General features: G+C 39.3%; 1 protein-coding gene across 1 annotated transcript in view; it reads left to right on the forward strand.

The window, feature by feature from the left end:
- LOC122565132 (calreticulin) overlaps positions 1–22726 on the forward strand; it is a 42415-nt gene extending 19689 nt beyond the window's left edge. Inside the window, exons 3-9 of the mRNA XM_043720791.2 lie at positions 4078–4281; positions 4864–4958; positions 7677–7886; positions 9205–9318; positions 10890–11033; positions 13272–13364; positions 21279–22726. Coding sequence (XP_043576726.2) covers positions 4078–4281; positions 4864–4958; positions 7677–7886; positions 9205–9318; positions 10890–11033; positions 13272–13364; positions 21279–21500 — 1082 coding nt within the window. The 3' untranslated portion in view covers positions 21501–22726. The remainder of the gene's footprint in view (positions 1–4077; positions 4282–4863; positions 4959–7676; positions 7887–9204; positions 9319–10889; positions 11034–13271; positions 13365–21278) is intronic.
- Positions 22727–25508: the final 2782 nt, after the last annotated feature.

Raw genomic sequence — 25508 nt, forward strand, 5'->3', positions numbered from 1 at the left:
AATCTTCTCTCGCTGCTTCTCTTCCTTTAAAGAGATCAGCCTAACATCTGTAATCTAACCTCATAACTGGAGTACCTTATCACTGGAACCGTTCTCACTAAAGATTTATGCAGCCTGTAGGACAACTGATTTTCTCTTAATGAGCTAGTGTCTCCACTATATTTAAAGAAACCTGTTGGAAGGCAGAGCAGTGACTCACCAACTTATTTCCATGAATAGCTAAATGAGGAAGATCTCTGACTTGATGCTCAATTCTCAGCTGGCTTCATCTCCAATGTCAGTGAAAGGATTCTAGTTGACCTCTGTGTCGTTGACATAAGAAAGAAGAAAATGAACTAGATTTCCCACTCCTGAATTTTGTTTAAACCTGTCACTTATACTGGGGTTGTGTGAGCAATATCATTGATTCTTAACAATGATCTGAAATATCAAGTGGTCACTCCAACTTTCACCATTACAGTGGTTCAAGAAGATGGCTCACCACTATCTTCTCAAAGACAGCTAGGCAATGTCAGTGACAGTCATTTTCTAAAAATACATGTTTTGGGTGATATAGACTTTATTGCCACTTTCACCCTTTCTCATCCACATCTCTAGTTAATTAGTTTAAGAATGCTCTTTTGAGATTTGAGTGAATCCCTAGAGTAGTATCAAGGCAGTAAGAGTATATTTAAGAGGGAAATCAGGAGGGCAAAAAGGGGACATGAAGTAGCTTTGGTAAATAGGGTTAAGGAGAAGCCAAAGGGATAACTAGGGAAAGATTATGTGTGAAACCGCAGGAGACAGCAACACTGATCGAGTATTTTGCATCAGTGTTTCTCCACTTTACAGAGGAGATGATGCTGGACAACTTAAAACACATAAAGGTGGATAAATCCCTGGGACCTGATCAGGTGTACCCCAGAGCTCTGTGGGAAACTAGGCCCCTTGCTGAGATAGTTGTATCATTTAGGAGCCACGCGTGAGGTGCTGGAAGACTGAAGGTTGGCTAACATGATGCCACTATTTAAGAAAGGCGATAAGGAAAAGCCAGGGAACTATAGACTGGTAAGCCTGACATTGGTGGTAGCCAAGTTGTTGGAGGGAATCCAGAGGGACAAGATTTACACGTATTTAGAAAGACATGGTCTGATTAGGGATACTAACAATGGCTTTGTGTGTGGGAAGTCCTATCTCAGTAACTTGATTGAGTTTTTTTGATGTAACAGAGGATTGAGGGTAAAGCAGTGGTTGTAATCTATGTGGACTTCAGTAAGGTGATCAACAAGTGTCCTCATTGCAGACTGACAGCAAGGTTATATCACATAGAATACAAGAGAAGTAGCCATTTGCATACAGAACTGACTCGAAGGTAGAATACACTAGTGGTGGAGGGTTGCTTTTCAGACTGAAGCTTGTGATTGGTGTGCCACAAGGATTGGTGCAGGCTCCACTGCTTTTTGTCATTTATATAAATGATTTCAATGTGAATATAGGAGATATGGTTAATAAGTTTGAAGATGGAGCAGAGGTGTAGTGGACAGTGAAGAAGGTTACCTCAGTACAGTGAGATCTTGATCAGATTACTGAGGAGTGGCAGATGGAGTTTAATTTAGATAAATGTGAGGTGTTGCATTTTGGAAAGGCAGATTAGGGCAGGATTACACACTTAATGGTAAGGTCCTGAGGAGTGTTGCTGAACAAAGACATTGGAGTGCAGGTTCATTGTTCTTTGAAAATGGAGTCCAAGGTACATAGAATAGTGAAGACGGTATTTGGTATACTTTCCTTTATTGGTGAGAACACGGAGTATAAGAGTTGGGAGGTCATGTTGCAGCTGTACAGGACATTTGTTAGGACACTTTCGGAGTACTTCGTTCCGTTCTACTCTCTCTGCTATAGGAATGATGTTGTGAAACTTGAAAGAGTTCAGAAAAGATTTTCAAGGATGTTGCTGTGGTTGAGCTATAGGGAGAGGCTGAGTAGGCTGTGGCTATGTTCCATGGAGCATTGGAGGCTGAGCGGTGACCTCCTAAAGGTTTATAAAATCATGAGGAGATAAATAGGGTGAATAGACAAGGTGTTTTCCCTGATGTGAGAGAGTCCAAAACTAGAGAGCATAGGTTTAAGGTGAGAGGGGAAAGATTTAAAAGGGATCTGAGGGGCAATCTTTTCACGTTTAGGATGGGGGCATATATGGAATGAGTTGCAAAAGAGAGTGGAGGAGGCTGGTATAATTACAAAATTTAAAAGGCATCTGGATGGGTATATGAATAGAAAGGGTTTTGAAGGATATGGGCCAAATGCTGGCAAATGTGACTAGATTAACTTAGAATATCTGGTTGGCATGGACGAGTTGGATTGAAGGGTCTGTTTCAATGATGTACATCGCTATGACTCTACTCATTCAAGAATAAAAATTGAATGAGGAGGTGCTAAATATCTGTACAATGTACTCCAGACATGATTTTAATGAAGGAATAAGCTTTTTTTTAAAACAATGCAAAATACTGATTTATGTTTACAAACTTCTGGAACAAAAAAGCCCTGGGAATAATATTTTGATGAATTATTCTCATCCTTCATTTTGGTGTTCCCAAAGAAAGCAAACGTTTTAAGAATACGTGAAATAGGCATTTTTCAAGCCTGCCCCACCATTCAGTTGCATTCTTGTTGATCTGTATCTGAACCTCATTTTCACACCTGTTATATTTCTTTGCAAGATCACCAGCTTAATTCCTCTAATGTAGTAGTTTTCCAAGTTTTCTATAAATGTGACATTTTAGAATTATTCACTCATGGGATGTGAGCGTCATTAGTTGGCCAGCATTTATTGTCTGGCCCTCATTGCTCTTAAGTGGTCCTCTGGATAAACCCAGAATGCCATTCGGTGGGGGGAGTTCCAGGGTTTTGGTGCAGTGACACTGAAGGAACAATGATATATTTCCAAGTTTAGGTTGGTGACTAACTTAAGTGTTTGATGTGAAATAAATACAGCAAGAATCCACAATTGTGGGGTTGTGGTCATGAGCAAATCAAACTAGATACTTAGTTATAGGCAATAACTGCAGGATAATAAATTATCCTTTTCGTGGGAGTGGGTGTCGCTGGTAAGGGCAGCATTTGTTGCCTGTCGCATGCTTCTACATATAAACTTATCACCCAAAACACTTTGCAGATTGGTGGGGTCACAACTACATTTTCCATTGAATATTTGCAAAACTGGAATATTTTAGCTAGGCAGTTACTTTTTTACTCCGTCTCTTATCTTAATATCAAATTCAAATTTTATCAATTCACTCCAAGCTCATTGTAATGGCATCCACTGCATTTTCAAACTGACAGATTTAAATAACGTTCTCTCTTCTTTTCTCCTGTGTATTTTGAGCACTGAGAACAAATGTTTCCCAGTCTACAGTACCACCATCAATATGCTGTAAGTCAGCAAACAGGGGATAAAAATCTGACGTGTGGTGACAGACCGGAAATCAACGACCATCAAGATCCCTCCAGAGTCTTGTCATAGACCCTCAACTTCAGCAACTCTTGTTTAGACATCAAGATTGTGGAGATGGCCACTGTGTCAAGGTGGCACTGTCCAATTACCACTCACTGTGATATACACACTGGGTAGAAGAAAGCCAGCATATCTTTGATTCTCTCCATATTGAAAATTGCCTTTCATCTTCAGGACTAATGTCTGCATGTTTTCTGCCTGAATTTGAGATTTTGACCAGTGTCCAGTGCAGTTATATTTGTGTATCATTCCTGATGTGAGTTTCTGCCCGAGAGGTATTGGAGCAGTTATCTTTTAAAGTTCTTTTGAGACTGGAGCAGATTAGTTTGCTTGTGGACAGCCTGATCTAATTTAGTGTATAATATGTGAATGTGAGTACAGCTGCTTTGTTCACTTGTATAGATATCATTAGAGACAATCTGAACCCACTGCCTATTCCTATTCTCTGTACTATTGTGCTGTACCGATCCCATGTTGATCTACTGTCCTTGTTACTGCTGGTTTCTGATGTATAACTTTAACACATATCATTGTACAATTAGTTGTTCTGTGAATGTCTAAAAGGCTTCAATTCTTTCCAGGTATCCAGACCAGCAAGGACGCTAGGTTTTACGCCCTTTCAGCAAGATTTGAGCCATTCAGCAATGAGGGGAAAAATCTAGTGATTCAGTTCACTGTGAAACATGAGCAGAAGATAGATTGTGGTGGTGGCTATATTAAACTCTTCCCAGCTGATGTGGATCAGGATGCCATTCATGGAGAATCTGAATATTATCTCATGTTTGGTGAGTTCACTGAGTGGTTAGTGTCAAAGTACATTGTTAAGACATTATATCTGATTATGAACTGATTTCCTTCATAATTTTTTTTAAAATGCAGCATTTAGATTATAATCAAATTAGATGGCTGGCTAGTGACATGCTGTTTGAGTTCTCCCTGCGTGCTGTGACCATCTGGTTTATTTTCTAGTTAGTTGGCCATTACTGTGCTTTGCCACAGTTCATTTGGCATCCAAAGATTCAATGAATTCAGTACTGATCTATGGGTACTGCAAATTACTTAATACCTGAAGCACTCAGCATATGGAACACTCTCTGCACATAGGATGAACATGATAGGCTGAAAAGTTTCCTTCAATTCCATTATGGCTACATGTGATGCACTCGTTTACAGTATACTGACTGCAGCATTCTTCTGTGTTCCCAATACAGAGATCACCATGCGCATGTTTTAAGCTCCACATAAATATGACAACTAGATATATATGGGATTCCATGTCTTAGAAATTGGTCATACTGTTTAAAGATTAATCTGATTAATCAAATTAAACTTCAACTGAAAAGATACCTGTTTCAATTGTAACGTAGGTCCTGATATTTGTGGATACTCAACAAAGAAAGTACACGTAATTATCAACTACAAAGGCAAGAACCATCTCATCAAGAAAGATATTAAATGCAAGGTGTGTATCAATCTTTTATAGAAAAAGTCACATTATCCAATACTATGTCAACTGGAATCTTAATTTATCCTCTGCAACCTTTTTGAGACTTGTGTGATTTAACACCTTTTTCTAATTTAGTTTTCTCATTGTCAAGAACAGTGTATCCTAATGAATCAAGGATATAATCTTGATTACTTATACAAATTCGAATGCCTTTGTAGTTTCCGAAGACCTTTGATCATACATGGTTGTGGTTTTTGCATTAAAACTGCAGCAGCATTCCAATATTTCAACTCCCTTGGGATATCATAAAGCTCTTTACCATATTAAAGTACAATAATGGTATTCCTTCTGTTAACAGGTATTTTTGACTTGCTGCCCACACTCATACGCACCTAGTACATACTGCTTAAACAAATCTTCATTATATGGTACTCGCACCATAGAAAAGGCATGCCGAAGTGAAATGATGTGGAATAATGAAAATGAAGACTGAGTCAAACAAGATTAGCAGGGCTAGCCAAATGATTGGATGAGAATTGAGTTTTAAGCAGAATCTAAAACTGAGAAAGGGAAGTGAAGAGTTTGAAGGAATGCAAAAGTAGGTTCTCGGATACTGAAGGCCCAACTGCAAATGAAGGGGATGAACTGACCAAGAGATTGGAGTCAGACAAGGAGAGTTTGCTGGATTGCAATTCATCAAACTGTTTGGACATTTCATGATAATCTGCATGTCATGTGGGACTTGTGCCTTGTAGGTAGAAAGCACTGTCATAATGCCACAGGAGCTCGATTGTTGAACTACAAGTTTTGAAACACAAATTTCATTGAATTATGAAAAGTTGCAGGCTGTAGCAGAGCATTACAGTGAGTTGGTGCTTTGCATTTTATGTAGGTGATGAGCTATAACCTCCCACTCATTCATCCTTATTTATGATCTGAAGTGTGTTGGGGTTTTTTCCTGTATATGCAGAAGTGCTTTTAAACATAACTGGCTTCTTTCTCCCCTCTAACCACCAAATCACCTGTGGTATTTTTTTCCTATATCCAAAAGTGTTATCACACACAACTGATTTTTTTTTTTTCATCGCACTGCTGCCTCACAGCGCCAGAGACCTGGGTTCATTTCCCACCTCAGGTGACTGACTATGTGGAGTTTGCACATTCTCCCCGTGTCTGCGTGGGTTTCCTCCGGGTGCTCCGGTTTCCTCCCACAGTCCAAAAATGTGCAGGTTAGGTGAATTGGCCATGCTAAATTGCCCGTAGTGATAGGTAAAGGAGTGAAATGTAAGGGAATGGGTCTGGGTGGGTTGTGCATCGGTGCGGACTTGTTGGGCCGAAGGGCCTGTTTCAACACTGTTAAGTAATCTGATAACCCAAATCACTGGTATTTTTATTTCTATCTGTTAACCACAACCACCAGTAAATCACCCATGTTTCCAATTCAATAATCTACATGCAAATCTTACTAAGAGCTATGTAAACCATCAAAGGTGAAGAATGTGATTGTGTATTAATTGGATGCAGATGGTCGGCATTACCTCTGAGTTCACTTGAGCCCAATAACAGTCTGAGACCAACTCTCTTTATTGGGTTAGGAGCGACAATCCCTCTGGTCCTGTCTGTTTAGAGAAAATGTTGGTGAGATGGTATATACTTGTAATATGTACCTCCTATATACATAAGATTGACTTGGAAACCCTGCAGCCTTGGGACTCAATGTTGACTTCAATAATTTTAGAACCTGAATATCATCCTCTATATCTTCTACCCACCCCCACACTCCTGGCCTTGTCATGACGTGGGCTGCTTTTAGCACTTCCAATTCGACCTACTCAAGGTCTCCATTATCAGCTTTTCTTTCTCCCTGACTTGCCATTATCTTTCTTTCTCGCTCGCTCTCTATCTACTGTCTCTCTTGCGCTCTGTGTTCTATCTCCAACAATTTGCTGACTCTTCCCCTCTTTTTCTCCTCCCACCCTGTATCCATGTCTTCTTTTATACTACTTTTTCCTAGGTACTAATAGTTCTGAAAAAGGGTCATTGCACCTGAAATGATAACTATGCTTTCACTCTACAAATGCTGCCAAATATGCGGAATTTCTCCAGCAATTTGTTTTTCTTCAAAGTTGCTTGTACTGCCCTTCACCAACTTTATTTTTCTGGCTTAAAACTAAGCAGAGGGGGGTAAATTGAAGATGGTGGTGGTGGTGGTGGTGGTGGGGGGGGAAGAGAGAGAATTCCCCTCTTGTGTTGGGACAATGGGGTTTTCCACCTGGGAGCTTGATCAAGAAACAATATGTGAACTGGGAAACATATGAATTAAAAATGTTCAGAGCGTTTCAAATAGGCAGCAAAAGTCATGGGGAATGGGATGTTTTATTTTATAATCTCCATTAAACAGAGAGATAAAAAGTATCTTGTGTCGGAAAAGACAGACTAAAGGGAATGCCATACCTGAAAATTAATTTACTGAAAAGCTTCATTTTTAAAACCTAATCTATTTTCATTAATTTTCTATGCACTTTTCCAATGGCAATTCTCTGTGTAGTTCTTTTGCACTTGTCCCATATTCTTAACAGAATTGTGGCTTCTCCCCTGTAGGGGGTTTACAAGTACAGATATAGTGGCATGGTGCTGTCATACTGCAGTATGGTGCGATCGACTGTTGGGCTTTAAATTCACTTGCGTGACCCCTTACAAGTGGGATGAGATTATTTATTATCCTTTTTGCAGGATGATGAGTTGACCCACCTCTACACGCTGATCGTTAAACCTGATCAGACATATGAAGTTAAGGTTGACAACGCAAAAGTGGAGTCTGGTAAGCTGGAAGATGATTGGGATTTTCTGCCACCAAAGAAGATCAAGGACCCTGAGGTATCCAAGCCAGAGGACTGGGATGACCGAGAGACAATCGATGATGTTGATGATAAAAAGCCAGAGGTGAGATTAGAACTGTTACCCCTGGTCTCCCTGTGATCATTGAAAACGTGACCAATGGTGGATATGTGTACACATGCTGCTGATGAAAAATAACTTGGTTATTTGTGAATTTTTTTTAATATAGTGATATAATTCATTACCATAAACTCCGAGCATTGTTCATGTTGGCAAAGCCATTGAGAGGGGATATGCAAGTTGAGATTTCCAGAATAATGCTGTACCTCCTATTGGCAGAACCAAGAACAATGTAGACATTAAAAATTCATATTTGATAACTTGTTATTAACTGTGATAAATTTACAATAATCTCTTCAGGAAAAAAGACTTAACCAATGTCCCAGTTTAACTGGGCAGAGTGCACCGCTAATCATGTACTATTGTTCCACAAGACTTTAAAAAATGTGTAAAGTCCTGATGAGAGCACCAAAATGACTAACTTGTATAACTGACTTCTACTCCGGATAAAAACAATTCACACCAAAAATAACCACATATTGTAACATGCTCTATTTTATCAAGAGCAGTCAAAATTAGTTATTTCTAATTTATGCAACTTAAACTATATCCCTTCAAACCCTATCCTGCAATCGACATTCACTCATTCTGTCTCTCATACACGCGTGCACGTAATCATGATAAACACAAGTGGTGTATACTGTATATGGGTGAAAAAGAATACATCACCATGTAAATTAAATTCTAAAAATAAAAATCCAGACCACTAGGTGTAAAGTTATTTTCCTCGCAGTTGTTTTGATTTTTGCGATAATGATTGTCCTGAATGCATTATTTCTTCTAAGCTCTTTTTTTGTTTTGTTGACTTCTTTCCGCACAGAGACAAAGAACTGGATGCTTTCTTTCTTAAGCTCTGACTGCTCATACCCGCGACCCCCCCCCTGCCCGCCGCTGCTGTTAGCACTTAGACTGCAGGTCAACCACATGGCTATTGACAGGCAGAATTGTTTTAACTCAAACGATTTTGTGCCACTCTATCTGCAGTGCCTCCTTTGACTTCTGCACAACCCAATAAGAAGCAAACTTGATTTTCAAACGGCAAAACATTCCTGGTATTTCAATATCAACAGAAAACTTCCACTTCAGTTTATAGTCCCAAATAATGAAAAAATATGTGGTCTCTTACAGCCAGGAATAAACTGATATGGCTATGTAAATGTGTTGGTGAGAAAGCTTAAGTTACAAGAGCGTCATGAAGGCAGTGGGAATAAAGGACAGTGAACGACTTGCTAACAATTGCAAAGAAGGTGATAACTGTCTGATCTAACTACAGCATCCTTTATCTCCCTGCCATCAAATGCAGGATTGGGATAAACCTGAAAACATTCCAGACCCAGATGCCAAGAAACCAGAGGATTGGGATGAAGAAATGGATGGGGAGTGGGAGCCTCCGATGATCCCAAATCCAGATTTCAAGGTATAGAAGTGAAACCATTGTATTGACTTAACCAATGACTACAGTATTTTGGTATTACGTGGAATACAACATAAATGAGCCATTTGACCTAACTGGTCTACTTCCAGTGTTTTATGCTATGTAGAGCTCAGGTTCATTTAAATTAGTTCAAAGCACTGGACTTTAGAAGGTGTGAAGGCTTTAGAGTTGGTGTAGAACAGATTTATCAATGGTTCCATGATTGAAGAAATCACAATAATGTAAACAACTGGAGATGCTGGTGATCTTCTGATTATAGAAGTTTAGGAGAGACTTCATAGATCTGTTTAGAATAAATAGATGGAAGCATCAATCATTCAAAGGTCACATATTTGACGTGATCAGCAAATGAACCAGAGACAACTTGAGGGATTTTCTTTTTGCTGTGAGTGACTGGGATTTAGAATGCACAGTAGGTAAGGAGCATTCAGTAGTAAGGTGCTGGACATTGATTAAAAAACAAACTGTTCATAAACATTTGAAGGAGAAAAATATTGAAAGGATATGGTAAAAGGGGTAATAGGACTAACTTGTTGCCCTTCAAATGACTAGGCCAGACTTGATGGACCAAATGGCATTTTGTGTATTGCATTTCCAGGATCTATCCATACACTGGATGAAGAGATTTCTAGTGGATGCCTTATTTATTGTCAACAAATCAGTGGGAACAGGGAAGGGTTTTATTAGTGAAGATCCTTTTATTTACGGTACCCAGTTTTGGTCAGCCCAGAAGTTGAAATGTATTCTCCACAGTCACCCTGTCAAACTCCTCTATAATTTTAAAGATTTTTATCTGGATTAAAGAGTACCAGCCTGTTCAGTCTTTCTTGATATTGGTAACCTGAGTTCTGATATTGCCTTTCTCCAGTGCCTCTATCCATTTTTCTAATAAGGAGACCATAACTGTTCAGTCATCTCTGCTTTGGCTGTAAATTAAACAATAAAAGCTGAAGCTTATTCTACCTAAAAAGTACAATGCACACATTTGGTTTTTGTATCCAAATTTGTATCCAAATATAGTGTCAATGTAACTCCATAGAGTTAGTGAGTAGCGTTTATCCTGCTGCAATACCCACACAGTTACAGAGTAAGTAACTCTTCAACTGAATAATCTTAACAGAAACAAACTGTTCATTCTTGTCAGCTATGAACAAAACATAAACATTTGCAGAAATATGTACTTTAGAACATGCTGAATGCATGGAGTTGAATGGTTAAATGCAAGGGAAAATGGGAATACACCTTCCAAATTTCCATTTAAGGGTACTTCACCTGTCCTTTGCTCCTTGTGACTGAATCTGTAATCTCTTTTTATGGTTAGTTCAAGCAGGTAAATGCAGTATCAAATCTTCTTTCAAACTATTTACCTTATTAATAATATTTGTTAGTCACATCTCTAGGAAACACCTAACATAAACTTTAAAATCTGAGCATTTGTGACTATTAATTACAAAAGGCAGTTACATCAGTTTAGTACATATATTGATGCCCTGTTTTAAGGACTTCAAATTTGCACGTTGAATTAAACATTGCCATTTTTTTTTTTTTTGTAGGGCGAATGGAAACCCAAACAAATAAAAAACCCCAACTACAAAGGTGCCTGGGTGCATCCAGAGATCGATAATCCTGAATATGCTCCTGACATAAATATCTACAAATTTGAGAACATTGGCGTGATTGGACTGGATCTGTGGCAGGTCAGTAATTATGTGATTATGATTGTAGTAATGGCTAATAACAATCAATGTAAACTGGGTTGCAAACAGTTTCTGTATGTGAGTTTGTTCACAAGTTGATTATCTTTGCATGTCATAACAAAATGCAGGACTACAGAAAAGCCACTAGGATCTTTAAATTCACGTTCCTATTAGAGATTGCTTGTACTTATCAGCACATTCATAAGTTGGACATCTGTAAATTGAAGGCCCCTGTACTCAGGATTGCAAACCTACTGTTACCATTAATCATTTAAGAAGTGTGCTCCTAAAATATAAGGTTTTGGCTTTTGTCTGAGCAACAATTGTACAAAAGTATCGAATACAGTAACATACAGTGCAGTACTATAGCTACATTATAAATGGTTACAAAAACTCTGATTAGCATCTTTGTTCATCTATTCCAGTTTAAATATTGATAACCCAATCACAATAACTGACTTTGGAGAAGTCACCGAGGCAGAAGGAAGTTTGCATCCTAATAAAACTAACAGGTCTATAATAGTTTTTTTTAGATTACTTAGTGTGGAAACAGGCCCTTCGGCCCAACAACTCCACACCGACCCGCCGAAGCGCAACCCACCCATACCCCTACATTTAGCCATTCACCTAACACTACGGGCAGTTTAGCATGGCCAATTCACCTGACTTGCACATCTTTAGACTGTGGGAGGAAACCCACGCAGACACAGGGAGAATGTGTGCAAACTCCACACAGTCAGTTGCCTGAGGTGGGAATTGAACCCGGGTCTCTGGCGCTGTGAGGCAGCAGTGCTAGCCACCATGCTGCCCACGGTGTTCCAGGTGAAATCTTTAGTGATGTTTAAGTTCATCTCCAGCAGTCCAAATACTTCTGGGTTGCTGTAGTGTGAGTCAAACAAATTGAGAATTCCATGTTTGTGATACAGCAATGTGTATTGCAATCGAACTTCTAATAAGATCATTGTCTCTAAACAAGGAGAGATTCTGCTATTTCTGCCCACTATTTAAAGTCCTAGCTGAGTTTGAAGATTGTGGATTCAACTCCAAATTGAGAAACATTAACACACAATCTACTTTGACACTTCTGTGCAGTCCTATAGGAGAGTTGCTCTGTTCGAAATTCTTTAAATTATCTGGGGCCCTGTCTGCTCCCTCAGGAGAATGTAAAAGACCCCTTGGTGCTATGCTTAAGAAGCTCTGGAGAGATCTCCTTTATATCCTGGCTAACATTTTGTAACTAATCATAATAATCTTGTTACATTTTTATTTTGAAATAACTATTTGGTCATTTTCACTGTGTTTGGAGGACTAGGCTGCCTCTAGATTGGCTGCCATATTTCCTGTATCATAACAATGTCTACACTTCAAAAGAAAAACATTTAATTTTTTTTTTTGGATTTCCTGATGTCACAAAGTTCTGTATAAATAGAAGTCTGTTTTATTTATTTTAGTAAAACAACCTCACGTTGTGAGGAAAAATTGAGTTTCTATGATCGAACTGCCCAGATAATTAAGGAAAAACAATATTTAATGGTACTGCATTAAATAATGCAAAGTGTTGTAGCATTGGCTTAAATTAAACCTCTGGGAACAGGACTTCATCCAGCCCAATACATTAAATGAGTTCTCGGACTGCCTATGTATATCATGGTTGCTGTGCAGCAGTCAAAAATTTAACAAGTTTGCTCAAAGGTTATAAAAATAGTTGATGTAGGAAGTGGCAAAATTCTCACTGGTATACTACATGGTCCTGAGCTGAAGTTTGCATTGACTTTGACTTTGGCTTCACTGTCCGGAACTGATTTGCTTTTCAGCAAATATGGCTGATTTCAAAAGGCAAGAACATTTGAGGATTGTGCAGCCCTGTTTAATCTTTATCTTTTAAAGCATTGGCTGAGTGCCCGCATCCACACCTGATCCAGAGACTTGACCACATAATGTACACTGACTCTTCAATACAGAGGTACTTTCTTTTGGAGGAGTCTCTTCCAACTACAATAGTCCTAATAGATTGGAGTGACTAAATTCTATTGATCAGTTTCTCCTCACTTTGTAACCATTGTTGTCATTTAATATGTTGTAATTGTGCTGAATTCTAAGTCACCTAGTTTGCAAGATTAGTTTGTGTCCCCTTGAAAGATGACACAATTTATTGTAATTGATTAGTAGTGAATTTGTACACACATTTGTGTAAGGTAACTACATTTCAAGGACATTATCGTCATTGTTGTTTCACAGGTGAAATCTGGTACTATCTTTGACAATTTCCTCATCACTGATGATGAAAAATATGCAGAAGAGTTCGGCAAGGAGACCTGGGGAAAGACCAAGGTGAGGCGGCTAAACTGGAAATGGAATGGAGTGTGTGTTTGGAGACCATTAACTAATTTACTTAAGTGTATTAGAATCTTGACACTGCAGTATATTATTTTAAGAAAGTAGGTCACATGGATTTTTGTTTGCAGTATTTAACACCAAACATTATTGGTACAGGAATCGGTTTAGATCAGTTGGCTGGATTGTGGTTTACAGGGCAGTGTGATGCCAACAACATGGGTTCAATTCCATGAAGGACTCTCCTTCTCAACCTCTCTTCCCTCGCCTGAGGTCTAGTGGCCCTCAGGTTAATTCCCCACCAGTCACTTCTCTCTTATTAGAGAGTAGCCCCGATGGTCTGGTAAGACTATGACAATGTAATACAATACAATACAGGCAATCATTATTGGTACAGGCCTAACAATGTGTCCCTTGCTGGCTTTGTAAAGTAAGAAAATGTACCATGAAGTGGGTGGAGAGTGTGGAAGAAAGGCAAAATAAAATATAACGCAGACATTGAGACAGAGAAAATAGTTTGCTTAGTTGTTTGTTTAATTTGATTTTTCGCATTCATTGGGTTGTGAGTGGCTGTCTGACACCTCCATTTCATAATGTAAACACAAAAACAAGTTTAACTGTGAAGCATGTGTAGCTGAGCCTAGTCTTGTTTTTTTGTAAACTGGTTTCCACATGCCATTTTCAAAGTGGACACCCCCCTTTTTTTTTCTCTGTTTCTCTCTCTCCCTCTCTCTTTTCCCCCCCCCCACCCCTTCTCTCGCTTTCCTCCCCCGCCTCTTTTTCTCTCTTCACCCCCCCCCGCATGCACTCGCTCTTCTCTTTCTCTCCTCCCTCTTTCCCCCCCCCCCCCCCCCCAACGTGTGCTCTCTTTTCCCCCTCTTCCCTTTCTCCATCCCTCCCCTCTTCCCCCACCCCAATTAATTCTGCTCTTTGGTAGTACAGAACATGGATTTTTTTATTTTTGTTGAAGTTCTTCACCTTGCATTAATCAGGATAGTTTGCAAGAAATCAATTTAAGGCAAAAGGCCTTATACTATGAGAGGAGAATGCTGATTAGTAGAGGCATTACATGCAACACCAATCGGAGTCTCCTTGCCAACCAATCAACGTTCCCTTCTCTTGTTGAATAAATTGTGGATGTCCTCTTAAACTTGTGTTCTTGAAAATTGTCTTGATGAGTGCAAGGTTAAAAGATCTAACAATATCTTCTTTCCAACAATACTCTATTCCCCACCCCCCCGACCATTATTCCAATTCTCTTTAAAAGGTTACTGTTGAACTTGTATCCATCTACTTGTTCAGCACGGTGGCTCAGTGGTTAGCACTGCTGCTTCACAGCACCAGGGTCCCAGGTTTGATTCTAGCCTTGGATGACTGTCTGTCTATGTGGAGTTTGCATATTCTCTCCATGTTTGCGTGGGTTTCCTCCGGGTGCTCTGGTTTCCTCCCACAGTCCAAAGATGTGCAGGTCAGGTGAATTGGCCATGTTAAATTGCCCATAATATTAGGTGCATTAGTCGGGGGGAATGGGTCTGGGTGAGTTACTCTTCGAAGGGTTGGTGTGGACTTGTTGGGCTGAAAGGCCTGTTTCTACACTATATGGAATCTAATCAATACATTGCAAATCTTAACCACTCTTCACATAAAAGAGGGTTCCTTAAGTTGCCTCTGATTCTTTTGCTTATAATCTTAAAGCTGTGAGCTCTGACATCAACCCTTCAGCCATTGAAAACGTTTTTACACTGTTGTTGTTCTAAATTATTTATGATAACCATTTATCCGTTCTCTTTATCACTACCTGTACTCTGAAATTACAACTGTTCCTTTTAATGCCTTTTTTTTTGCTAAATACATCTTGTATTTTTTTTCTAAATATATGGAAAGCATCTGGTGACCTTCATTTCACCTTCTTACTTTGTCAAAAAAAGTCACGTTACTTAGCTATGGTTTTCCTTTAACAAATCAGTGCTCGTTGTCCCTATTAACTCATTATTCTCCAAATGAGAATTAATCTTGGTTTTGCCAAGAGACTCTGGTAATTTTCCCATTATTCATGTTTGACTGACGACCAGATTTATCCCTGTCTTTTTATTGAATAGGCTTGTAACAGTCCTGCAGTCCTCTAGCAACACCCCTGTATCCAAAGCAGTGGTTTGAGATCATCTTATTTCCACAATTGCTTCTCTCAGCAGGCTAGGATGCATCCCATCTTGACTGGGTAACATGCAAAATTTAAGTGTTGGCCAAGTGTCTACTTTCCATCCATTTTTATCTTGTTCAACATATCTGTTCCTTTTTCCACTGTGACTTCAAAATTCATTCTTTTCATCAAGTATTTCACAGCTGTCTAATTGTTCTGGCCTCATTCATGCCTTCCGCTTCCATTAGGTTTCCCTAACCACTCACGTGATTCTTCACTATTGCTTTTACTTAGAGGTTTACAAAATACATTTTTGGGTTCCCTTTTTGTACTATTATTCTTTGCACAGTCTCTAGTTTTGACCGTGGATTCAGCCAGGAATGCAGGAATATAGGAAAATGCTAGGTGGAATTAGATTTGTCACATGATGAAATAATAACTCACTCCCAAATTCTTTTGATTATACCTGTCCTCCTATATGGTCTTCTAAAAATGTACTTATTGTGAAAGCTTTTGGTCATCTGTCCTATTGTTTCCTAATGCTGTTGTTAAATTTTGTTTGAAACTGCTCCTGTGAAGCTCCTTTGAGAATTTCACTATGCAAGTTGTTGTTGATTAACAATGGCAACAAACTCTGATCCAAGTTAGTAAAACTGTAGTGGTGAACTGCTTTGGGAATCATCCGTCCAAAACTGCACGTTCCATTGATTGCTCTCGTTACTTAGTTTAGTATGTAAAATATTTGTTCTGAGAGAAATTTTGTCTGATTTGTTTCAAAACCATTTGCTCCATGTCTTTCCATAGGAAAATTGTTCAACAGATTTTACCACTTGCTCACTGAATTTTTATGTGCTGAATGGGGAGGGTGTGGCCCATTAATGCAAAGGAAAACCAGTCTGATTTTCTCTGGTTAGCGTGAACTATGACTCGGACCCGGAAGTCCAAGCCCTATTTGTTTAGGCACCACCCTTTGAGAAAGGAATTTGATGGTGTGCATCCTGATGAGGAAGCACTCCTGCTTCTCTTGGCCGACAGTGATTGCAGTGATGCTTGAACTTGTTTCCCAAAGTTAAAAATCACACAACACCAGGTTATAGTCCAACATGCTTGCTTGGAAGCACTAGCTTTCAGAGCACTGCTCCTTCAGGTAGCTGTGGAGCAGGATCATAAGATAGAATCTTATAGCAAAGATTAGTGTCCTGCAACTGTACTACAAATAAACCTGTTGGACTATAACCTGGTGTTGTGATTTTTAACTTTAGCTACTCCAGTCCAACACTGGCACCTCCACTTCATTGTTTGTCAAACCTGGAAAACTCCACTGACCATAGTTAAGGTCTGCAAATTCCAAGATTTCCAGCCTCCTGATCATAGTTAAAGTGCCAACCCTCCTTTTATCCCAGTATTCGGTAAAACCCAGAAATTTTAGAGTTGGATTTGAATTCTCAATGCTGTCAGTTTTTGTAAATCTAATGTTGACCTATCCCTTTCAATCATATGTTTGTGCAGATTAGTTTTGCATTCTTCTCCATCAACTATAGGCAATTTTTATTTGGTATGAAAATAAAGCAGTTTGTAGCACAGTCCCTTTCAGAATCCTGAAGACAGAATTCCTGCCACATATCTATCTATCATCTTTCTAAAGAGACTTTGCCATTTAATAGAAGCAAACCACTCAATTGCTCTGCTTCTGTGTTCTGTCTTTTTGTTTTGCAGACCATCAATGCATGCAACAATAGTAGTACCATCATACCAATCATTTATGAATTGGAAGACTTGGCTCACTATTGTCAGTACTGATGTGTTAATACATCATAATATTTGACTTGCTTTGGCCAACCGCCAAGCATTTCCAGACTAGTTGCATTAAAGACCTTATTGAAACCCAAATATAACACATTCTTTGTTGTACCCACCAAGTGGCTTGTCAAACTCTCAAATAAAATCAGTAAAGTTTTTTGATTGGCAAGAACTCCCTTGGTGAATCAATACCATCTTTTCATTTTAAAAAAAACATACTTTATTTGTGCTATGTACAACAGCAGTTCAAATTTAACATTATAAAGTACTATGCAGATCAATTTCAACATAATATGGCACTTGGTGATGCCTAACTGCATTTGAAATTATAAAGTTAGATTTTCAGTATTCATTTCATGTCAAACATACAGCATAAGAGGTGTAATATGAATTCTAGTCTGTGTACTGTGGCCTTCCTTCAGTAAGCCACTGTGACAGCTGCTCCCAGCTTTAATGCATCCTTTGGCACGTAACCTTAGATTTTGGAATGTGCCACCCTGTAACACTCTGTTCCAGATAGACACTCTCTTTTTGGTCTGTCAGGACAAAGAGTGTCTATGACGGAGTTAACCGCCTTACCCACATTTAGTGTTGTAAACTTGAGTAATCATATCCGAGGTGCTTTATTCTCATTTTGTCTTTTTATTTGAGCAAATGGAGTCATAAAGAATGAAAGAAATTATTTCTATAAACAAAGCTTCCTTCCATATAATTATATAGACCGTTATTTCCCCAGTCAATTTCTGGTTAGTTTAAAATCCCTAAAAACTGTAGCTGATCTGTTCCTAGTCAATTTCATTGTCTCGTCCTGGAGAGTGAGAGGACTGGGGATGTTGGAGATCAGAATCAAAAAGTGTGGCACTGGAAAAGCACAACCAGTCAGGCAGCATCTGAGGAGCAGGAGATTCTACGTTTCTGATGAACATTGACCATACCTTTTGACTCATCCTAGAGAGTGGAATTTTCCTCTCCCTGGAAGTAGTGAGAAATGGAAATGATTTGGCAAGTTGCTTATGATATATTCTTGCCCCAATTAAGTGCTAGTTTAGAGTATTGATTATATATTTTGTAAGCACCTTTGTAGTGTAAATGCAGGAGTCAGTGAAAACTCCACATTCAAAATAATTTTATTTCTATTGTAATTTTTTGTTCTCTGGAGAACTTTTCCCTGCAGTGCACTGGTTTGTGGCCAGTCTGCTCAGAGTCCATTCCTCAATTGAAGAGATTCTAATCTCTTGATTATATTTTTTAAGCACCTATGTAGTGTAAATGCAGGAGTCAGTAAAAACTCCATGTGCAAAATAATTTTTTCTCTTTTTTTTTTCCCAGGGAGCTTTATTTTGATTTTTTTTTTAATCAACCTGCTAAGTGTTATAACACTTCTGGAGCAGCAGGCCTTCTGGGTCAGAGGTTAAGACATTACCACTGCACTACAAGAGCCCTCCCATTGGGGACATTTTGTCAACTGCCACCAAACCACCTGTCATTAATTAAAAGACTATTAACAAGTACTCTCCCCAAAGGAGAGGCAATACTGACAAATACAGGGGAAGATAGAGAAAAAGATATTTGGGATTTGACTTGCCACCAATTAAAGTTCTTAAATGATCAATTAATGACAACTTAAAGGCCTTAATTTACCAATCCAGATTTCTATTTTCCTGGAAGGCAAGATAGATAACTTTCCAATGGGTGGCATAGTGGTTCGCACTGCTGCCTCACAGTGCCAGAGACCCTGGTTCAATTCCTGCCTCAGGCAACTATCTGTGTGGAGTTTGCACATTCTCCCCGTGTCTGCTCCGGTTTCCTCCCACAGTCCAAAAATGTGCAGGTTTAGTGAATTGGCTATGCTAAATTGCCCATAGTGTTAGATGAAGGGGTAAATGGGGAATGGATCTGGGTGGGTTGCTCTTCGGAGGGTTGATGTGGACTTGTTGGGCTGAAGGGCCTGTTTCCACACTGTAAGTAATCTAATCTAAACTGGGCAAACTAGGATGACCAGTCTGCTGAGTTGGTGCATGGGTCTACCTCTGTTCCAACCGTCTCACCACTGCCCCCAAAAAAACATGCATGTGTGTATATATACACACCCCAATAAGGAGAAAAATCACTTGCCTTCTTTCCCATTGGTCCCCGAGGAGTAAGATGACTGACAGTCTTCACTGCCAAGAAACAGATTACCATTAAAAGTATAGGAAAGGGTGAGGCAGTTCAGCCTCTCCAGCCTGCTCTGCTGTCTGTGGCAAAGACTTCCAAAGACTAACAACTATCTGATGAAATTCCTCCCCATCTCAGTCTTAGAAATATCACCTTGAGGGGAAACATGCTCTCAGCACTTACCGTTAAGCCCTTTAAGAATCTTCCTGCAGCTTCTGGTGGCCTGGGTGCCACTGAGACTTATGATAGGCCAAGGAACTTGCTATGAGCTGGTTTGCAGTTGAGCAAGTTATCTCACTGATGGCGGTGGTGTCTTGATTGCCATCTAATACACCTACCCCCACGTGTACCATTTGCTCTGATCTGAGACTTGTAGATGACTTCTGGAGATATAGTTTCTGTGTCACTATCTATTAATTGTGCCGAAAAGGAAAGAGTAAGTCTATATCTTCTAATTTTTGACTTAATATTGGAATATAACTTCTTCAAATACGGTTTCTCCTAAAACCTTCTATCGCTCTAGATGTATATCCCATTGTTTAGGATCATTGCACTGTCGTTGTTACTAATTCCTCAGCCTTTGCTTGGAAAGGCCTTCTAGCTTTATCATAAGTTAATGTAAGCACAACTTTTTTTGACTTTCCCATTCTCTAAACTGCTTTACTTTTCTCTGAGCATTAAAATTAGACACCTTATATCTGTAGTTGTCTTTGAAACCAATCTTAAGCTGTGCTAATATAATCAATCTCAATGCTCCTTTCACACTGACTCTTTTGCACTCCTGCATCTAATACATTCCCACCATATTATATATCTTGCATCCCAACACCTTCACCCACACCCCTCATTGTTTAATTGAAACCTAGCTAGAGTGTACAGTACCAGTAGTATCCCAATGTGGAACAGAACCGTGATTTCCCATACCAAAGCCTTTAAAGTTTAAAGTGAGTGTCTTGTGAAGTGAAGGTTTCTCAGCAGGCTGTGAAGTTTCTAATAGTTGAATTTCCAAGAAGTTAAATAGGATGGAGGAAGTCCAGTGATTGAGGTATTATTCGTTAGCTGCATGCTGATTTATAGCTAATTGGATGGCTTTTAGTAGAATACTGCCTACAAATTTTTTTATTGCTGATTTTAAAGTAGTCAACAATACATCTTTCCCATCATTTGATTTTATGTAAATTTAGAATGCTTTTTCGCAAACAAATGTGAAGGTGGATTCCAACATTGTGCTGTCATTCAGCACCCAAGAATCACCCAGTCTAGTTTAGATGAGAAAAACAAGTATAATGGTAGGACTCATTCATATCCACTTTATGCACATTTTGAGTTTGATGTTTAACTTTAGTCAAGTTAAAACAGAGGCTGACTGACTGGAAGTCTTTAGTTGTGTTGATCAAAGGGTTGTGTGAATTCTTATAATGACAGTGAATGGCCATATTTAATTAGATATTCGCTGGAGATTTGGGGTTGTTTGAAGTTCGGATACTAAAAGTAACATTATTTGCAGCAGCTATTAAGTCTAGATAATATAAATAATATACCAGCTTTGTCTAAAAGTTCATAATGTATGGGCATATGACGACAGAAACCCATTTGAAAGAGAAAAGTGACTGTACTTTGATATTCTGCTGACTCTGCACTTTTACTCTTGCCAAAATGCACCAACTGAGAAGTTTCCATTAACTTGTGGTTATATTTTACAGGATGATGGCTTACTGTGTCATATTGATGCTATGATTCTATCTCTGGCTGGATGGTTACTCCATAGGTTTCTCTTTACATATTTCTGATGTCCTCCTTCTGCTTTTGCTTAGGATCCTGAGAAGAAGATGAAGGAAGCTCAGGACGAAGAAGAAAGCAAACGGATGGCTGAGGAAGCGAAAAAGAAAGATGAGGAGGCTGATGATGAGGAGGAGGATGAAGATGAGGAAGAGGATGAGGAAGAGGAAAAGAAAGATGAGGAGGAGGAGGAGGAGGAGGAGGATGAGGAGGAGGAAGCACCAAAAGATAAAACTAAAGAAAAAGATGAATTGTGAAATCTGTATATTCAGCCATGCCCAATGTTTTTCTGCGATTTTAATCCTTTCACCGTGTCATCTTAGTTTCTGACTGAAAGTTCTCCCAAATAGTAACGCGATAGTTACAAACTTGGGGCTATTGACTTAACTACTACAATTTTCTTTTTGACAGATAAACCACTTCACATCTTGCACATGCTGTGGCTCTAAGTGTATCAGTAGAGTTTGGGTGCTGGGTGAGTCTGTTGAGAATCAGAATCACTGTTTTGTGCCATTAGCATCTAATGGAGCCTAGCAATGGTTATAGTTAATTACTGGGACCTATTGATTCAAGCCATGCTAAGGTGAAGATTGTCCGACTCATCTTTTGAAATCCGTATCTTTGGCTCTTTCTGCCCCATCATAGTCCTCTTGGAAAAAAGGTGTTGGTTTGTGGCAGCTATGTTTTCTTACTGGGAAGGGAGACTGTCTGTCTGAATCTGTCGATTGTCTCCACAGTTGAGGAAAGTCCTCACGGCAGATAGGATATAAGTTTCCTAGTGTGGACCGAGAGATGCAGATTTATTCTGGGAGAAGCTCCTCAAACATCTTATTATTTTAGTTCCTCTGCTGCTGAATGAAATGTTTCTGCCTGACTTGATGAATGTACTACCGTGAACAGTACTGGGTGTAGATCCCATCCCTAACATAATATAACGGAGAAGTAATGAATAGTATAATTCCTCCTAAATTTAAGAGATCAAGAATTAAACAATAGCTGCATGTTTTTACATAGGACTTGCAAAATTAACTTTATGATTAAGCTGCAATGTATGTAAATTATGACATTGATATAAATACTACAGCTGTGTTACTTGAATGCGATGCAGGAATCGAAGGAACAAAGTAAGGAAGTCACCTTAAATTTATTTTGGTTTTATAAAATTGGATAAATTTTGGTATTTATCGAATTTATAGCATAGCTTTGTGTCAGGAACTTCTCAAGTTGAGGATCTGGTGAATAGATTAACCATCGCATTGAAACTGCATTCACATCAGTACCGATGGTTTGAGATGGAAACTTCCATTGTCAGATCTTGGTGTAAATAATTGCAATTGTAGGTAATGCCCCACTTTTCAGCTGAGGTTTTGATTATTTTTGGTACCTTTTCAAAAAAGATATGTCTTTAACTGATTTTGTAGGATCTGAATGTATTTCCAGAGAAAACATTTGTTTTAAATAAACCTGTACAAAAATTGTATAAGTTTATAGTGTGCTTTCTCCGTCCGTGTGGGGACTCATATGGCTAAAGCAATCTTTGAGAAATCTTCCATGCCGGATTTAAGTACTGCTGTTTCCTGAATAATCAACAGCTATGAGGTGAAAGAAATGTTCCACCTCCACTTCCCAAATCAAAGCAGCTGATCCTTTAAATAACCATACTAGAGTTGCACACTAATCCAATAACTAATATAATACAAAGTTAAAAGTCACAACACCGGGTTATAGTCCAAGTTTATTTGAAATTACAAACTTTCGGAGCTCTGCTTCTTCATGAGGTAGCTAGTGGGGCAAGATCATAAGACACAATTAATTGTAAAAGATCAAAGTGTCATACAACTAATGCAATGTATTGAACAAACCTAGATTGCTGTTAAGTCTCTAATCATTTAGAGTGGGGATACAGGTTTTGATTCATTAATACGTAAATTCCAGAATTTCTTTCAAGTCACAGTCCTGCGATAAAAGCTCAAGTTATCGCTATAAAAAAAGTGACATCTCAGTTCAGGCAATGCATTAAAAGGTGTGAGGTTACAGTCTGTCTGTATCCCGACCTGGAATCAGACTGGTTCTATTTCCAAAGTAGGAATTTATAAAATGCCACTAACTGACTACCTACAGACTGTGTGCTTTTTGAACAAAACAAAATCTATCTGCAAATGCAAATTCACCCCATAGACTTGTGTGTGTGCATGTGTATTGGAGAGGAAAAGTGTGTGGGAGGAGGAAAGTGTGTTCGTGAGAGTAAGTTTGTGAATGGGAGGATCTATGTGAGCATAAGTGTGTTGGGGTCATCTGTCACGTGACATGAATCCAAGATCCCAGTTAAGGCAGTCCTCATGGGTATTGAACTTGATTATCAGCCTCTTCTCGGCAACTCTGAAGTGTTGTGTATCCTGAAGTCTGCCTTGGAGGATGGTCACTTGAAGATCTGAGGCCCAATGTCTTTGACCACTGAAGTGTTCCCCCGTTTTATCCCTGTTTGGCGACTGTTGCGCTGTGTCCATTAATCCATTGTAGTATCAGCTTGTTTTTGCCAATATACGATGCCTTGGGGCATCGTTGCCTACAGAGTATGAGATGACGTTTGTTCAATAATCATAGCAGTTGCATAACACTATGATCTTGTGCTATAAATTGTGTCTTATGATCCTGCCGACTAGCTAACTGACGAAGCTAGTACTTCCAAATAAACCTGTTGGATTATAATCTGGTGGTGTGATTTTTAATTTTGTCCACCCCAGTCCAACACCAGCATCTTCACACCATGGCATATGAGACAGACAATGCTGGCAGAGTCACATGAGTACCTGCCATTCATGTGGTGGATGGTGTCCCCATGAGTAATGGTAGTATTACCATTACATCCTTGCAGAGGTTGCCATGACAAGGTTGTATGGTGGTGTTGTCCTGAAGGTGTTCACAGCAGATTACCCAATGTTCTGGGCCGTGACATGAAAGAAATTCTGGGTTTTATATAATAATAAAAACTGCAACCCCACTCTAAGTGATTAAAGACTTAACAGCAATTTGGGTTTGTTCAATATGTTACATTAGTTGTATGACACTTTGACTTCTTACTAAAAATTCTGTCCTATGATCCTGCCCCACTAGCAACCTGATGAAGGAGCAGTGCTCCGAAAGCTTGTATTTTCAAATGAACCTGTTTGACTATAATCTGGTCTTAGCGAGTTTTGAGAAGATTTGTAGCTCAGGTCGAGGTTTTCGATGTAGGTTTGCTCGCTGAGCTGCAAAGTTAAGTGGGCCTCAGGCGAAGCAATGCTAAAAATTCCTGCTTTCTGTTTATATGTTTGGGTTTCTTTGGGTTGGTGATGTCATTTCCTGTGGTGAAGTCACTTCATGTTCCTTTTCTCAGGGGCTGGTAGATGGGGTCTAACTCTGTTTGTTGATTGAGTTCCAGTTGGAATGCCGTGCTTCTAGGAATTCTTGTGTGTGTCTTTGTTTGGCTTGTCCTAGGATGGAAGTGTTGTCCCAGTCGACGTGGTAACAAAACGTCTGGAAATGAACTTTGCAGCTCAGCGAGCAAACCTACATCCAAAACTTCGACCTGAGCTACAAGTCTCAAAACTTGCTAAGACCAGATTATAGTCAAACAGGTTCATTTGAAAGTACAAGCCCACAAACACACTAAAACAGCAGTTAATGAACTTGAAAAGACCCTATTGCACATTCTCCCCGTGTCTACGTGGGTTTCCTCCGAAGTGGTGTCCTTCCTCCTCCATATGTGAGGATACTAGTGAGAGAGGGTCAATGTGTTTTTATGGCTAGTTGGTGTTCATGTATCCTGGTGGCTAGTTTTCTGCCTGTTTGTCCAATGTATTGTTTGTTACAGTCCTTGCATGGTATTTTGTAAATGACATTATACAGACAACAAGCAAAACTAGATTAGATTACTTAGTGTGGAAACAGGCTCTTCGGCCCAACAACTCCACACCGACCTGTCGAAGCACAACCCACCCAGATCCATTCCCCTACATTTACCCCTTCACCTAACACTACGGGCAACTTAGCATAGCCAATTCACCTAGCCTGCACATTTTGGACAGTGGGAGGAAACCCACGTAGACATGGGGAGAATGTGCACTAGGGTCTTTTCAAGTTCATTAACTGCTGTTTTAGTGTGTTGGTGGGCTACCATGATGCAAAGGGGTCTGAGTAGTCTGGCAGTCATTTCTGAGATGCCTTTGATGTAGGGGAGAGTGGCTAGGGTTTCTCTCCAGCCCAATCCAATAACATGGATTCCA

Source organism: Chiloscyllium plagiosum, unplaced genomic scaffold, assembly GCF_037043375.1.
Source record: "Chiloscyllium plagiosum isolate Xiang-an unplaced genomic scaffold, Cpla_swu_hap1 HiC_scaffold_28, whole genome shotgun sequence".
Lineage (NCBI taxonomy): Eukaryota > Metazoa > Chordata > Chondrichthyes > Orectolobiformes > Hemiscylliidae > Chiloscyllium > Chiloscyllium plagiosum.